At 37.3% G+C, this 16926-nt stretch overlaps 1 protein-coding gene across 3 annotated transcripts in view; it reads left to right on the top strand.

The window, feature by feature from the left end:
• NFIB (nuclear factor I B) overlaps window positions 1-16926 on the top strand; it is a 174775-nt gene that overhangs the window by 152897 nt on the left and 4952 nt on the right. Inside the window, exons 10-11 of one of the 3 annotated variants that reach the window (XM_082335534.1) lie at window positions 104-186; window positions 9097-9185. The exons of 1 other annotated variant lie outside the window; for it this stretch is intronic. In XM_082335534.1, coding sequence (XP_082191660.1) covers window positions 104-186; window positions 9097-9185 — 172 coding nt within the window. The remainder of the gene's footprint in view (window positions 1-103; window positions 187-9096; window positions 9186-16926) is intronic. One more of the 3 variants, XM_082335535.1, reaches the window with a different exon arrangement.

The following is a 16926-nucleotide window of genomic DNA, read 5'->3' as shown; positions in this document are numbered from 1 at the left end:
AAATCATAACTCTGGATCTCTCATATTTGTGCTGTACCTGCACAGGGTAATACTTATGATAGGTTGGTATTTTTATCAATCTGTTTTGTTCTTCCTTAATCAGCCTACACAGCCTCAGGCACATCCCAAGCCAATCGATATGTGGGACTAAGCCCAAGAGACCCATCCTTCCTACACCAGCAACAGGTGGGCAAGTTTCACATAGGTGTAATGATATAGAGAAGCTTTTGCGATATTACCTTCCTACGTGCTGCCACTGTTATCTTGGATTAGACTGGGATCCTAAGGGTTTCAGTATTTGTCATCTGAAGATGAAGTTTATTCAAAACAAAACTGAACCCTTTAAGAAACATCAATTTAGCACATGCTTTATTTCTTAGATTTGTGCCATCTTAAGGAACTTCTAATCATATTTCTTTCAATTATTTTATTTTTCAAGAGCTCATACATGTAGTCTTTAATAGGACTTTAGGAAAGAGAATTACATGTAAAAGGAACAAATGCTCATTTCAAAATTAGTTTAAAAAATAAGCAAAATTTCCAAAGCAAAAAGTCCAACTTATTATTTTCAAGCTACTTTGGTGTTTTTTTTTTTTTTTTTCCCCAGATGTTTAAGCCTACATTTCTTCATTTTAGTTCTAGAAGATGAGTTATAAAACCAAATTCTCAATGCAACACATCATCATTTCTAGTTTAATAGGTTTGAATTGGTCTGCTGATTTCAAACACGATAAACCCACATTTTTGTTCTAGTTTCTTACAGCATTTATGTTTCAAGTAGCATTTTAAATTTCACATCTCATTAATGCTGTAAATTTAATGCAAATGAAGTGTTTACCCAAACTGTGAAAATATACAGCCGAGATTAATGATGGCTTACAAACAAATTAGCTGCAGTCAGTAGCAAGGCCATGTGTATACAGAAATGTTATATTGCTAGTAACAGGAATAAATTCAGACCCTTTAGAACTTTAACATATTTTATGATGTGTGTTTGTGTTGCTCCTAGATATTAACAGCAGAGGACTTTGAAATTAACAGCATGTAAAACATTATAATGAAAAAAGTTGAATGTGGCAGTAAGAAAAGAGCAGTTAAATAGTCCTTGGTATTTATTGTACTGTATTTTTTTCTCAGGCTTGGGGTCCTGTCAACAGTTGGTACACATGCCTGATTCATTTTTCAGTAAAACCTACCTGTTCTGTGTTTGTTGAGATATAGCTGGTGTCCTTCATCTGGAACTCCCTATCCCTATCCACTCCCAGGGCAAGGTGGCAGTATGTCCATTTTAAAGGTCACTACATGCAGAGTTCAGAGAAAATCATAAAGATGATAATTTATTCAAGACAGTTGATGCTTTGCCAACTTTTTTTTAACCAGTGAGACCTAACTGGAAACATCTGTACACTTTTATGAAAATAACAAATGACAATTAGTGGTTTTGCCAACCATTCATTTTTCAGTAAATTTTCTGGTGCATTGCTTTTTTTTTTAACCTCTCAAAGATTGTTATATTATGAAATGTGTTATAATTACTATAACATGGTTCTTTTTGAAAGATATACCATATATGTTTATTGTATTGTATCTTAAAATACACACAACATCTCTCTTTTTAAACACAGTGCACGTAATTTCTCGATTTCTTTTCATGTGAAGTTTTACATAGTATCCTCTGAAAAGTCTCTGACATCCAGTTAATTTGGGGATGTGCAATATTTTTTTTTTTACTTCTTGTTTTTAGACACATTTTTTTCTGCAAATTTGCTACTGCTTAAGCCCACTCCACCTTCTTCCAAGTTCAAGGAAAGAGTTACAAACTGCTTGTCACATGCCAGAAAGTAGTGGCAGCACACTTAATTTTCTCTTGGCTGAGTTTATGACATGTAAATCATATATTGCTTATTTCATGCATCTTCTGTGTATTTTTGGCTTTGTGTAGATGGAATTACGTTTGGAGATTTCAGCAGTGTCATAGGAACATAAAAGTGAGAGGGATCTCAAGGGTCATCACAGTCTTTGGTGTTTACATGTACTGTGTCTTGTACTCCCTTTCATGGTAAAACACGTGGCTAGATGGCTTAAGGGGAAGGGGAAAATAAATTAAGTCTCATATACACTTCATAAACAGAAAAATTCTTCAATGCCACTGTGTGAAACCAATGTTCTCCCTTCTAAAGTATATTGCTTCATAGTCTTGTTATATTAATTCAAGTGCGTCAATTGGTGACCAGTGAGCCACATAGTAGATTTAAAAATTGTGTCATGGTTTCATCTTTGCTGTGAATTCTTTATTCTTTTCTAACTTATGCAACGGATATATGTGTATGCTTGTCTGAGTGTGTTTGGGCCAGGGTGGCGGGACATGTGTGGATGCTTATACATATAAATATGTACAAAATTAGGGAATAGTGTGTACTGCTGAAACCATTCGAAAGAACAGAATACTTCAATAACAAAGCTTTTTCAGATAGATAAATACAAATATTTAAGTGCGTATATGTAAGTTTCTAATGAACTAGCTACCTTCACTCACTTAAATCCTAAAGGCATCTCTGAGATGACAGTGCCATATATGTTTATTACCCAGAAATTGAGGTAGAGCACTGAGATTGTTTAAACAACTTTAATAGAGCAAAGGTTATCCTTTGGTAAGGCAGAAATGAGATTGATTTACTATGTCCTTTCATTACTTTACAACAATTTAAAAGAGACCACTCTTCTTGTGGCAGATTTTAAATGCATTTGGTTTAAAGCAGCCCATGATGAATGAAAAGAAAAATCAAGGGGTACGGGAAATAAAGGTAATCAATCATTTTGTATTAGTGGAGAGATATTCTAAATTAGAAAGCCAATCGGTTTAGTTCCAGAGAGGTCTTTTAAACATTCACCATACCCTGTAATGCACATTGACCCCTCAAGAATAAATATTGTCACCGGTACATTTTTTTACTTCATTAGAGGAGTCTTTATGAAGATTTATTCTCTCTGGTTATGAGAAATATGGGCATGTACCGTTGAGTACTTTTTGTTGCTGTTGAAAAGAACCATTATATAGCCTGTTTAAATTGCAGTAACCACAATAAATTTAAAAGTTACACATGTATTTTGCAACACACACTTACATGGAATCTTCTGACAAAGTGATAGCTTGTTACAGCTTCCAGTAAACAATTTATAGCACAACTTATCTGGTGTGTTCACATTTAGATGGGAAGCACCAAATACAACTTTGAAAGACAGTGCATAATAGCACCAATGGGAGCAGTTTATTTGCTTTTACTGATCTGGATACTGTGAAAATTCTGCTGTTACATGCATTACTTAGCATGATATGTTGATAGTTAGGAAGACAAGGTTCTGATGAGGAATTATAACTATGCAGCCCACTTTCTGCTGCAATTGCTGGTGGATCTTCCTGTTACCTGCCTTGAAATGCCAGGTATTTCTGCACTGAGACATGAATAGTTACAAAACATATCTCTTGCTTCAGTGGCATCTAGAGAGTCACATGTATCTTGTAATTTTGTTGTAAAAAAGTCATGTCAGCCCCCCCCAACTGTCTACTACAAATTGTTAATGATCACTTAGTTTGCTTTTCTTGATTCAGCATCAGCTTCTGAGAGTTGTTAAGTATTGATAATGCAACTGCAGAGAGGGCACCACAGGAAGGGGCAAGGGAAGTGATAAAAGCTAGTACCCGAGTGAGAGAATTTTTCTCAATTTTACTATTGGTGGTTGGTGGGATTATTTTATGAAGTCAAATCTAGTACTCGGTGCTCATCATCTTTGCTGAGAAACATCTTAAATGAATTGCACATAAAAGAAGGGTTGGATAACCTTCACAATTATATGGGAGCACCTTTTTTCTCCCTTCTTTCTCTGATTTGCATCTACTGAAGATCTGTAGTTTCTAAGCCTAGACTAGAGGAAAAAAGAACAAATTGAGGATTCTCTGTCAAATTCAATCTTCTACAAGTGGACAAAGTCCCTTTCCAGATTCTAGTTGGGTCTCCATTCTTTGACTAAATAATTTTAATGGGGAGATCATTAGTTCAGCAACAGTCTTAGTGATCAGCATTCTCATGGTTATGTGATGGCATTTCTGTAGCCTCCTTGTGTTACTGTTCTCAACTTCATGAATTTATTATGTTCTTGAAATGACAGACCCTTAGAGACAGGTTGATGTTGTTTCTGGCTATGAAGCTAGAATGTTGCCAGAAATACTAGTCATGCACTTTATCTCTGTAAACGATATAAAAAGATAGACAGATGGATGGATGGATAGATAGACATTTGCATTTATTGCAAATACAGATTAATGGTTTCACAAATAATGAGATTTCTGTTGGAATGAATTAAATAGCTGATAGGTTTTCTTTTCTGGCCATTTATTTAATTTTAATGCACCCTGGAGCCTTGTATGCGTGATTGTATTTTTAATTAGAAAATATAAATAAACGGGATAGCTCTTGAGGTCTGTGAAGACAGTGACCTCTAGAACTTTCCTGTCTGTTATAGTAGACTGTGCTAACTAATGCTGGCCCAGTTACTGAGGAGGTAGTGAACTCTTTCTGTCTTTGCACTGAGTAATACAGTGGCATGGTTTTCACTAGAGCTTAGACTTTCCGGGTGTGGTGTGTGGTATGCCTGGTTTTCACACAGCTTTGACATTTGCCATGTACATAGTAATAAGAAACACTTCAGGTCTTTAAAATGCAAAATTAGAAAATTGTAGATAGCTTTTTATTTCCTACACACCAGAATTTCCTGCCTCTTTGGTAGGAAGTTGTTCTTTATCAGATGCATCCGTTAGTTACTGAATCACACAGTCAAAAATGGAGTTCTCTTCATACTATTCATCATGGAAATTGTAAACTTAAATGTCCACTGAACACACAGTATCTGCTTGCAAAATGTTTTGGGTGGATGTTGATTTTGCTTTCAGCAGAAGGCTGAAAGAACACAAGTGGACTCTTAAAAAGAACTTCTCAGGAAAGCCAGGAAACACGTTATCAACACTTAGGCTGTTCTTATTGTGCCCCTTATCATAATTGACAGTTTGACGTAAAACTGGGTCACATGACCACCAGAGAGGTATGTAAATGGATAAGAGGTCACCTTTCACATATGCTTGGTGGAAAGGAAACACATTTAAAGGAAGTTTCAGTCAGAACAATGACAATATGCAAATGTTATGTTTTATGGGCTTTTCTCAACTAACAGAAGCTATAGCACAGTCTCCTATTACACTTTCCAAAATACATATCTACTTTCAGTAGCGATCACAGAAGCTTGAGATGAATGTTGGTCTTAGACAGCCACTCTTTAAATAGGAGAATACGAAACCTGCTTAAATATTAACCCATAGAGATTATTCAGACTATGTTTAAAGATTGAGCTGTTGACTATGGGTTTTTAATGTATGTGGGTTTTGCATACTTAAAACTCTGCAGGATGGTTGTGCTTGGAAGATGCCCACTTTAAACTGAAAAGGCAGCTATAGTGAAATCTAGCTCTCAGGCAGAACTTCTTATCAGTATGTCTCACAGCACTGGAAAGTGCAAACCAAAATCGCTTTCCTGGCATTTTACAGAGGGCAGAACAGGAACAGGGAGGTGGATGAGTTAGGAGAGGCACTCGGTCTACTGTTCTGCTTCTGCCTGGGCCTGTGACCCCTTCCTATGACACAGCTGAGGCAGGTGAGGGAGTTGCACTGCCTCCCTGGAGAAACACTTGCAGCGGTCTTTGTGTTCTCTGCTGTTTCATGAGTGTAGCAGTGAGGACGTATAGCAGGGATGAGAGACTGCTGCAGCTCCACGTGTCAGGAAATGGCTGGGCTGCCTGTGAGGTTTCCCCATCTGATGCAAGGCTGGGCATCCTTCCCCACTTCAGAATACAGAACCATGTTCTTTTTCTGTGTGGTTAGGTGAGAGATAAATAAAAATATCATTGATAATGTTTCGTGGATGGAAGGTGTTATTGAAGTGGGGTTCATGTGGCTTGCCTTGCTGAAAAAGACAAAGCTGTTGGACTGAAGAGCAGGCCTGTGCAACAGGCTTCTAGGAAAGACTTTTCACCATGTCACATGCCAAATCAGCTAATTTATTTTGCATTCATAGCATATTTTTGAGAAAGTTAATGGTGTTTTTCAGCATTTATTAAATGTCTAATGAGGACTATTTTTGAAGTCCTTCTACTGAGGAATTTAAGTTTTCTGAAGTAGCCTTCAAGTAGTTTCCTGCCTCTCCCTTTCACATGTCCTGCAGAGAAAATCTTTTAGGTGGCTTACTGTGGGTGAGAGTGAATGTGCCTTCTCATCTCCAGCTAACACTGTGACATGGTTTTAGCGGTCACTTAAGTTACTCTAAGGACTATAACTAGCCAGAAAGCTTTCACCATGACTCCAGACAACATACAGCACTCAAAATACTGTACTAAAGTGCCTTACATCCTTCCAAAGCTTGGTACTCATGTCAGGTCTGTGCCCCCAGGCTTTCCCTACTGGGCTGTCTGGACATCCTCGAAGGGCAGTGTTCCTGCTGTTGCTGTGAACAGACGTCTTCTTCCAACAAATGGAGCCAGGGCTCATAGAGCTCTCTTAAGCTTCTCCAGCCTTTTTACCCAGAAAGCACTCAACACACATGAGGGATGCAGACACAGACTTTGAAAGTGATATTTCTACATACTTCTGAAAGTATATTTCTAAATCTTAGACATCGTCCTCTAAGCAGGAGTGATTTGGGAGAGAAAATTTTATGTGAGGGAGAAAAAAAAGCATTTTCCTGGAAGGTTAGTTTTTAAAGAAAACATGGCAGTTACATGAACCTGCTGAGGAGTGTGGAGCAATAGTTTTTAACATTGGGAAGGTGGTTTTCAGCAGAGTTGATGCATTCCTGGGCTTATCACAGAAGCCATTGTCATACAGACTTGCAGTTCTTCAAGGTGTTGTCAGTATCGCAAGTATGGCACAGTTGGTGCAGTGAATAGCACTACAGTTTAACTGTAAGTCTGGTGTAGCACGAATCTTCATATACAGGTGCATGTGTGTGTGTGCAGCATATATAAAAAATGCACTTGTTCTCTTATTACCGTTACAGTATTTAGATGTATATGTATTGAGGTATATATGACTGTATATAATATGAAGTAAGTCATTATGAACATTTATGAAATAGGTTTGAAAAGCTCTTTTTGGAACTTTCCTAACGAAAAATTTAACACATTAATTGTACAAGTGGAAGGCTGTGGGAAGAATATAATGATTTAGTGCAGAAGCTGATTTACTAAAATGTAATACATCAGTACCTTACTGTTTCCCCCAAATGGCAAATGCAATCAGGTTCTATAGTGAGCTAAGTGCTTGCCAGACTTTGGAGCTAGAACTAAGTGCATAAAATCATTTGGTAAAACTAAATTTGTGATTTTAGTATTTTTTTATGGTTCTAATCAGCCAAAGGGATTTTATTCATAGATTTTATATTTTGTGAAAGAAGAGGAGGAGTTTAACCTTTCAGTCTTGTGTTTCAGCTGGAAGTGAGTTTTTATAGCTGTTATAAAGCTTTAAAATACTTATCTGTAATGACGATGATGATATTCTTAAGGATTATAGCATAAATACATCTACTGTACGTTGAGTAACTGAGCTGACATATTTTACTGTGATGTCTTCAATATTAAAATCAGGTTTACAATACTGTTTTCTATAGTGACTAAACCAAATATTTACCTACCCCTTTCTTTAAACATATTTAATATATTATTCACAGTTACCTCTAGCAAACTTTTTGACTGCATGTTTCCCTTTCTGGTTAATTTCATGTGGTTTAGTCATGCTTTTAATGGCCTTTAGAAGGGCCCTTGGAGTTCTTTAGATAATAAACAAGAAACAATCCTTATGAAAACATCAGAGACTAACATTTCCATTTCTCAGACCTTAACAGCAGGAAACTTATGAGTCTAACAGCCAGACAGGGTCAGGTTTGCAATATTGTCTTGTCCTCAGCATTTGTATTTTTCAGGAAAAGACTGCAATTAATTGTGGTCCTGTGAAAATAGTTTGTTGTAGTTTGTTTGCTGTAGCCTGCACTATCTAAAGACTGTGAATACAAATAGAGGAAACTAAAACACATTGAATACAATTAAACTCAGCAACAACATTAACTTCAATTCAGAGTGCTGTATCATATATAATGGTACATCAATTTATGTACAGCATGACTATACAGAGGTTAAAAATGTATGTTTTCTTCACAAGCCAGATAAGTTCACTTTTTTAAACTTAAAAATAAGCAGTATATCTTTTCAATAAATCTGCTAACACTATAGGGCAGCTGTTAAATAAATAGAGCTATAGAGGGTTGCTTGAACAATCCATGAAGGCAGAACTGATGATCTGACTACCTGGGAAGAATTTGTTTCAGCTAACATTTAGTACATTCCTCATTATATTAAAATGCTATAAAGTATTTTAAATGTTATTATTCTGAGTCTAAAGCAAGATTAGATTATTTTGTCACCTCTTGCTAAGTAATACCACTTTCAGTAACTTGAGATGAATAAATTTCAATTACAAAATACCTTCATCCTTCTTAAATAGCAAGATAAGGACATACATTTTGTTTAATTTGGGCAAATTTTCTATAAATTGCATGTCTTCTATGTTTCACAAAATGCATGCTGCAAGATATTGATTATATTTGACCTTTACTTAATACACATTATGTAGACCATTTCTTAGAGAAAACAGCATTTTTATTTCCTTTCTTAAAGTATCTCGCTATTAAATATTAACATTTCCTTTTATTCCAGCTCAGTTTGTAATCTAATTATGGCTAATTGTTATGTGCTAAACACTAGTTTTATGCTTTATTAATAGAGGACCGTATTAAAGTAGCATTATCTTAAGCAAATCTATAGGCATTTATTTCTCAGAATAAGTTGTTTTTCTCTGTTTGTTTGTTTTATTTTTTAAAGTTACTTCTTGGGAAAGTAAGGCTTTTGCCATGTACAGTACTAGTTTGCATGTATTCATTTAAATACTAAAAACTGTAGTACTGCTCGATCCATATCTGACTGCTAGGTTTCAATTGACAGCTGAGAATTTGTGACTGGACCATGAATCAAAACGGCAGGCATTTATACCCCAGTGCCAGTGAGGATACATTGGGAATTACTTGGCAAAGGTAACATTTTAATTATTTCCACCCCTACAGCACCTCTAAAAAAGTTGCATTGAGCTACAGTATCTGTTTTAGCAGGCCTCCACAGGAATATGTGACAGCATTTGATCAAAACATGTGTGTAATATTTCTCGCATACACACTCAGGTTATCTTTAGTGTAAGCTGAATTTAGAAACTATGTTAATTAAGCACCTGGAATCACAATGCTGTGCTGTCAAATGCAAAGATTTTGTAAATTTAAGCGAATACTGATCTTTTAGGCTTTAAACATGAAAATGTCATTTGCAGAATAGAGGACATATTTTGGGGGGCTTAGTGGTTAACACAAAGAAAATGATGCTGTTAGAGGTATAGATGAGTATAATAACAAATGTCTGAGGTGGTGGTGGTTTTGGACAATGAATAACCATACTATTCATAGAGACTTTTCTGACTAATCAGCTGGTGTAGATTTAGGTCATAACATGTACGTGAAGGTAAGATATAAACCATCTTATTTCTCAACTAAATAACAGAATAATTAGTAAAGATTTACACAAAAGAGAGTTTATTTTTGTATGAAAAAAAGGCAAACAATAAAACCCATTAACCCTTGGTACATTAATAAACTACTCCTTATTATCTTTTACATCTCTTGGTATATAATGAATTATGGTAATGGTAGGGGTGTGTGTGTCTAAATAGGTGTGTAAACAAATCAAATTATTGTGATACATCAGTTTTTCACCTCTTTCATGTGCAGGATTATCTGCAACACTCAACACTTAATGGGGGTTGTACATGTAAAGCCTGTGGGTTGAGAGCCTGTCAGATGAAGTATTAACTCGTCACTCTTGAAATAATTTTAAATACTTCCTGAACATTTGTGTGCACATGAAAGTATATGTACTTCTGAATAGCTTGTGTAAGTATGTGTGTGAATGTGAGTGTGTCTATGTATTATGTACAAAATGCCTTTTGAGGCACTGTATTGTAATATGGATGGCTAGAAGGTTTGGGGTTTTTGCATGTCAACTTGGAAGGGTAATTATGGAATTTGAAAAGTACTGTTTACAAATCTGAAGTTTAAATGCCTTGAATATTTTTGCTTTACTTTTCCTTTTTGCAATTTTTCTGAAATAATATTTAAGATCTGGAAGAATTGTGGTGGAAAAGCAAGGTGTTGTCATTTCTTCCCTTATAGATTAAATTGCACAATGGGAAATTAGCTAATGGATTCATCTCATCTCCTCAAGGGCTGTAATTCACATTATAAATCCCCATCATGCAGTAATTGCCACAGTTTTCAATGTACTGCCAAGAGTGAATCCAAAGTGAGCTAGTATAGCACAGAGCGGGTGATTTATTCTCCCACCACAAAGGGTGTTGCTGTTTCAGGGCATTGACAGGCATTAGGAGAGTATATCACAACTGCCTATCTATGAATATCCTTGAATGGTTTTAATCAGTCACCACTCGAGCCCCCTTTAAAGTAATGCCAGTTTATACTGGCCGAAATACTATCCGAGTGTTTGCTGAATTCTGTTTTTCAGTACCCATCACACAAGACCCTTGGTCATAAATTATAAAAAGACAGGAAAGGGAGGAAAAAAGGTTTCTAGGTGATGACCAAGGAAACTTTGGTGGTGAATACAAGAACGCTCCATGATCCACTCACCTTTATAGACAAAACTGCTTTGCAGGTCACTCCCAGAGTGCTGCCTGCCACTTTGACCCTACCAACATATAAAAGTGCTGCCAGATGAGCTTAAGCACAAAGTCTGCCATGGGCACCTCTTTACAGGCCTAGGATTCACTTACTTGACCTTGAATTAAGCACAGCCTTTGAGACCAAAGAAACAAACTGTCAGTTCTCCCTAAGTAGATGGCTTTTAGGATTTGGGCTTTGGAATACAACATTCTTCAAATCCCGTGTAGGTGAGGATCTAAGAAGAGAAATGATACCTGCACAGGCTGAGGAGCAGTGAGCCCTTCTAACACTAAAACTAACATTAAAAAAGAACATACTGCAAAAGGAACTGTTGCTTGTTGGCAAAGAAATACATCCTAGTCAAGACAGTCAAGTTTTCTCCCACAAAATGGTTTGATAAATGTTTGACTGCGTGATTTCCTGAAATCTGCAGTGTCCATTTTGATGGTACTCAATCTGACCTTTTACAGCAGGCTTTTGTGGTTATTTTAAGTATACTGATTTTTCAGAAATGTTGTTGACCTCAAGAAGGTAAAAAGTTGTCAGTGCCTCAATGTTAGCTGTCCTGTCTCTAGAGAAATCAGGTAGCAGAGGTGGCCAAGCTGGAAGCTTTGTCATGGAGCATTGTTGGTGAACCACACCTTGGAAAACTGGGGAGAGCAAATGATGATAAAACCTCTGTTATTTCTGTGTTCTTTGTCTTATTAGTAGCTGCCTGCCATACCTGATAGTAGATACGATGCATAGATTTCAAAATATGATACATACGTTTCTGAATATATTTTCTGGGGTTTTCTTTCCTTATAAAATTATGTATTTGTCGGCATTTAAAGTCGCAGGTATAGGACAGTAGTGCTCCATATGCAAAAGACTGAACTTTGCAAAAAAAAAAGAGAATATGAATAACAGAAGATAAAAAAAAAGAAAACCACAAAACTTTAAGTCATTGATGCACCATTTTCTTCAAAACCAGAAGACTTGCATGTAATAGTGATAACTAGATTAATACTTTGCTTAGCTGAATGAAACATTCTAGTATCTTTAAAGGAAATTCTTATAAAAAACATCCTGTGAGCATCCTGAAAAAACGGGAAAAAAAGCCAGTTATTCGGTAAAGTATTTGGAAGTAGCAGGTTTTTCTTTTTTTGCTGTTGATACCCTAACCATCTAAAGTTATGGTTTTTTCTTGCTTACAGCATTTATGGTACATATTTTATTGTGTCCGCTGAACTTTGGACAACATTTAAGTGCATCAATAGAATTAAGTTTTCAAGTACTTTTAAGTTCATTTAGGTAATTTTTTTTTGCTGTACATATGAAGACGATACTCAGAATCCATTAAAAGAACCCACAACCTTCTTTTTTCATAACCACAGTTCTGTGGTAATAACTGTTTTCCTAGAGACAAGGTGAGGGGAAGCTGTGAAAATCTGTAAGGCTCAATTAGGAAAATACAGTCTCAGTTGCTACATGAGAGCAAGAGCATATGCAACAAGTAAACTTAAGACTTGAGTGAGAGTGAGAAAAAACGTGTGTGTGTCTGTATGTAAGCCTGATAACATGAGTTTGAGCCTGAATCTCAGCCACTCTTTACGTCATTGATATTAATTCCAGCGGAACCACTTGTAAAAGCCCGCATGATGGGTCTCAGAGCGTGTTGAGTATTTGCAAGTCTTTCACAGACTGTAAGAAAATTTTCATTGCCAAAGTGTACATTTTAACTCAGTTATTGCCAAACATATTTTTATTCCCAACCATTGTTATTTATATTCATTTTCTTAACAATGTTTCTGTGTTAGTTTTATGGGTTAACTGTTACTTTAACATTACATTTACACTACTCAGGCAAATGTACTAGGTTAGCATTTCCTGCTTTCAGTCTGTTATCTTGACACATAAGCATAGTACAACAGCTGGTTTGTTCCTGGAGATGCTGAGGGGAGCTCTGTTCTCAGAGTGCTGAATTTCCTTCTCAGCTCTAGCTGTAGGGGTGTTCAGCTTTCCAAGCATCATTTTTTTCTCCCAGCACCACTCTGGGTTTATGATAATAATGCTGATAAGGCAATCAAATGGGATAATCACTGATTTGTGAAAGAAATAGGAGGGGAATTGAGAATGGGTGCAGATTGCTTTTGTAGCACAGTACCTTGTGTGTGTTTGATGTGAAGCAAACACATAGCTAAAGCAAAACAGTCAGCAGCATTGCTGTGGCAAGCACATTTTGGCAAACACAGACACCTGTTAGAGCAATGGTTCATACCCTATGGCCCCCACCTGCCCTGCCCCAAACCCCTTGGGCAATGTTTTGGAATAGAAGTATCAATTCATTACAATTTAAGAACAAAAATGCTGAAGTATCCTGATTGTAAAAGTATTCATAGAAAGAAAACCTAATGATTTCTGGTCTTTATCAATTTAAATTGCTAAGTCTAATAGTTTTGCCCAACTCTGCAATGCAGAAAGATGTGCAGAACATTATGTTTCCTCTCCATCTAGGCAAACATCTTCAGAACACTTCCTAAGAAATTAATTGTATTCAAGCCAGACTTGCATGCTGCCATCCCACAGGAAATGGGTCAGCAATCCATTAAGATGCCATTAGATAATCTAATTTGGAACTTAATCTCTAAATTAACCATGCTCCATACTTGAAGCATACTTGAGAGAAAGAAAAAAAGTTTATGTTTGAATCGATAGGGGAGCCGAAGCGTGAAGAAGGCTGTTTGTTTTTTCTGTAGCTGTGGTCACGTCTCAAGCCGTCTGGTAACCAGGAGAAACCAGACATGATGTAATTCCAGATTGAACTTGAACTTCAGGGACTTAGAATGGGGGAACAATGAACCATAGGAATCAATAATGTCCCTTTTCCACATGATTATGTTTGGAGCTTTAAATTAACCTTTATGGGAGAAGCAGCAAGAACTGTAGTGTGACCAAAATGAATGAGATGATCCAGAAGCAAGACGTTAAAGTAAAGAAAACAACTTCAGTAATATTTTCTGAGCAGCACTGCAGATTCCAGTAGAATTAGAAAAGTTCCCGCTTTGCAGTGAACTGGTTGCCTGTTCTGAGCACTCTTTGTTCTACTTAGGTAGGACAAACGTAATCTTATGTTTCCTGTCAGATGATTTTTGGCAGCACTGCTAGGGAAGGAGGAGCATATTATAGAGAATTCCCAAGTGTAAACTGTATCTTTAACCCCTTGGTTACTCCAGTTTTCTACTTCTTGACCATTTTACCTCCAATTGTTTCTTTTGAAGCAGTAAAACTACACTGTAGGATTTTGGTATTTTTTTGGGTGCACTTAGGATTATCTGCATTATTATTTAATCATGCTAATTTGATAAATAAACTTTTAGTTATATTTTTTAAAAGTTCTGAGGTAAAAAAACCTAACAAAATTGGAAATGGTAATACTTGGGGAAAAAAGCAGTGTAGATGTGGAAAGTGAAGAGTCAGTTTTTCATAGGTGACCCAATGGTCTCTGGTAACCTGAGCCCATCTTCTCCATGGTTTGGCTCTATGGGAGGCAGCCATCCACTTGGTCATAGGCCCCTCTGTGCATGTGCATGTTTGCAAACCTGCTTTAGCCCTGTTCCTGCACCAAGCACTCATGCAGGCATGGCCCAGAGCACAGTATGGACATGTACCTTTTCTCTGGGCCCTTCCTCTGCTGTGGATTTTCTTTGTTAGTGATGGGGTCTGTGGCTTCTTCCTAATCTTTCCTTACCTTTTTTTCATTATGCTGTCACAAAAAAGGGGCCTTCAGGGAATAGAATAAGTATTCTTACAGCAGAATTCTCCTTTTCCCTCCTCTGGGCATAAATCAGTAGGTCTTTACCTCCTCCATCTGCTAGATGGGTGGTATGTGCCCGCTAAACTTTTATAGTTATCCTAAATTAAGCTGAGATATACTTAATATATCCCTTGAAATAAATGCTCACCTTGGAGGTGAAATTTGGCAGCTGTTTAACTACAGATACCAGTTTAGCATGGTAACAGAAGTACTACATTAAGTAGATGCCAGTGAGTGGTTATTCTTTTGGCAGAAATGCACAAGTAGGAATTTAGCCAGGGCACTGAGGTTAGCACAATTGTGTTTCCAAAGTTCGTATGATCTTAACAATTTGAAATGGTAAAGTTCCCTATACTTGTGTGGGTGAGCACTTGCTTACTGCAGGGATAGATGAACCTTGCTTGGTGACTCGCTAGTGCCACTTTTCTTGACATTGAAGGCATTTCTACTTTTTCTGTCCAAAGACTTATCTGGCATGATCTGATCTACCTTGTATAAGCTAATGTATTCATGCACAGGGCAGTAAAGCTGCAAGAAGGAAATACTGATTTAGGTGTACTTTCCAAATGGTGAAATACTCTTACAGACTTCTGAAGCTGTTATAGAAAGAAGGTAGTAACTGGTGGAAAATAAGAATCTTAAAATCCTTCAAACTTACTTACTTGGGTCTGATTGGATTTATTTTTTATTGCATTCAGTCAATTGTTTAACATTATTATACTCTTTATGTTATTATAATCTCCAAAGCAGACTGTATATACGTATAATGTTAGTACTGCTTGTGATCCATTCCAGTAATATTTTAATCAGAGGTTCTTGAAACAGCAATTATTATCTTTAAGAGGAAATCATGGCAGAAATCTTGATTGAATTAACATGTGAAAACTGTAATGGAAACTGTAATGGAAACTGTAATGGAGAATGTTGACCCTGTAGGATGCTTGCAGAATTTTCCTTTGCTATTTTATTACATTTGAGCAGATAAATGCATTATACTTGCCATGGATAGAGGGGGAACTGATGACTGTATAGCACAGCTAGTAGTTTAGTTATGGTGAGAGAAAACTGTTTCTGGTAGAGAAATTACTTAGAGGTATAATGCTTCAGGAAGGTGGTCCTGCAAACCATACTCTCTCAAAAAGTCTAGTAGTCTGAATCTCACAGCAATATCTGAAGGATGTCTCATGTAATTTTCTTCAAAACTTAGCCTAGAGAAGTTTTTTTGAGGTCTCACTTCATATTCCAAGGGACAGGCATTTATAATATAACCTCTGTCAGTGCAGGGCTCACAGATTTCCTCAGGAGCAGTGGGCTGGAGAGTGGGGTAGACGTGCTTTATTCCACTTATACATACAAAGGTTTTTTATCTTTATCTTAAAGGAGAAGCCATCTGGACAGAGGGACATCTCATTACCTTCTGCAAGGACAACCAGCTTGCCTGTGTCCTGGGCAATGGAAAGAGTTTTGGCTTCTCCTGTGTTGAGGCACTTAGTGAACAGAGACAGAGCATTGCCTCTGCTTTTGTGAAATTCAGGGCTGGAAGTTTACCTAGGGCTTGTGCAAACTGCTGGATAGTGTGGTGAAGGGAAAGGTGTTCCCCCCTTTCCTTCTGTTGCCACCCACGTGGCCCCCAGGCAGTTTGCTTTGCAGTCAGCAGTCACTGGCACATCTGCAGAGAATCCGTAGATGGTTTCCATGGCAGAAGCTAAGCTCTGAGATGCTCACAGAGGTCCTTTCAGAGCAGGTTTGAGAAAGCTGACATGGGACCTTGCTCTTCTGGGCTGTCAGTCTGGCTTGGTTGCACGCAGGAGCACGGGGGAGGTACAAAGCAGGGTGTGGCTCATATGGTAGTTGAAAGTTCAATTAAATTTACCGTAAATGTAATGGGGTATGTGGGAATCTTGGATAGACAGCCATATGTAAGCAGCTTAGCAGATCCTGAGTTATTTTTTTGGTTATTCTTTTTATCATAGCTGTTCTCAGAGCTTTGTGCTGTGATTAGTGCTATTGACCTCAGTAACTTTCATTCAGGTTTCCTCTTTTGTCTGCAGTAAACACTTGGTGGGGGTATCAGGTCTGGGGTGGCCTGAGATAGAGTTACATCAAACTGCGGTATGATAAAACTAATTTCTGAAATACAACCAAAGCTCATCAAGCCTTGATGATCATGGCTTAGGAGTGCTAGCAAACAGAGGGGATGGCCTGTCCTTCCTGGCTGCCAGCAGAGCCAGCTGCTGCCCAGTGGGTGCATGTAGA

The sequence above is a fragment of the Platalea leucorodia genome, assembly GCF_965183815.1.
Source record: "Platalea leucorodia genome assembly, chromosome: Z".
NCBI classification, from domain to species: domain Eukaryota; kingdom Metazoa; phylum Chordata; class Aves; order Pelecaniformes; family Threskiornithidae; genus Platalea; species Platalea leucorodia.
The sequence above is the reverse complement of the archived record's forward strand: the minus strand, read 5'-3'. Positions and strand labels throughout refer to the sequence as shown.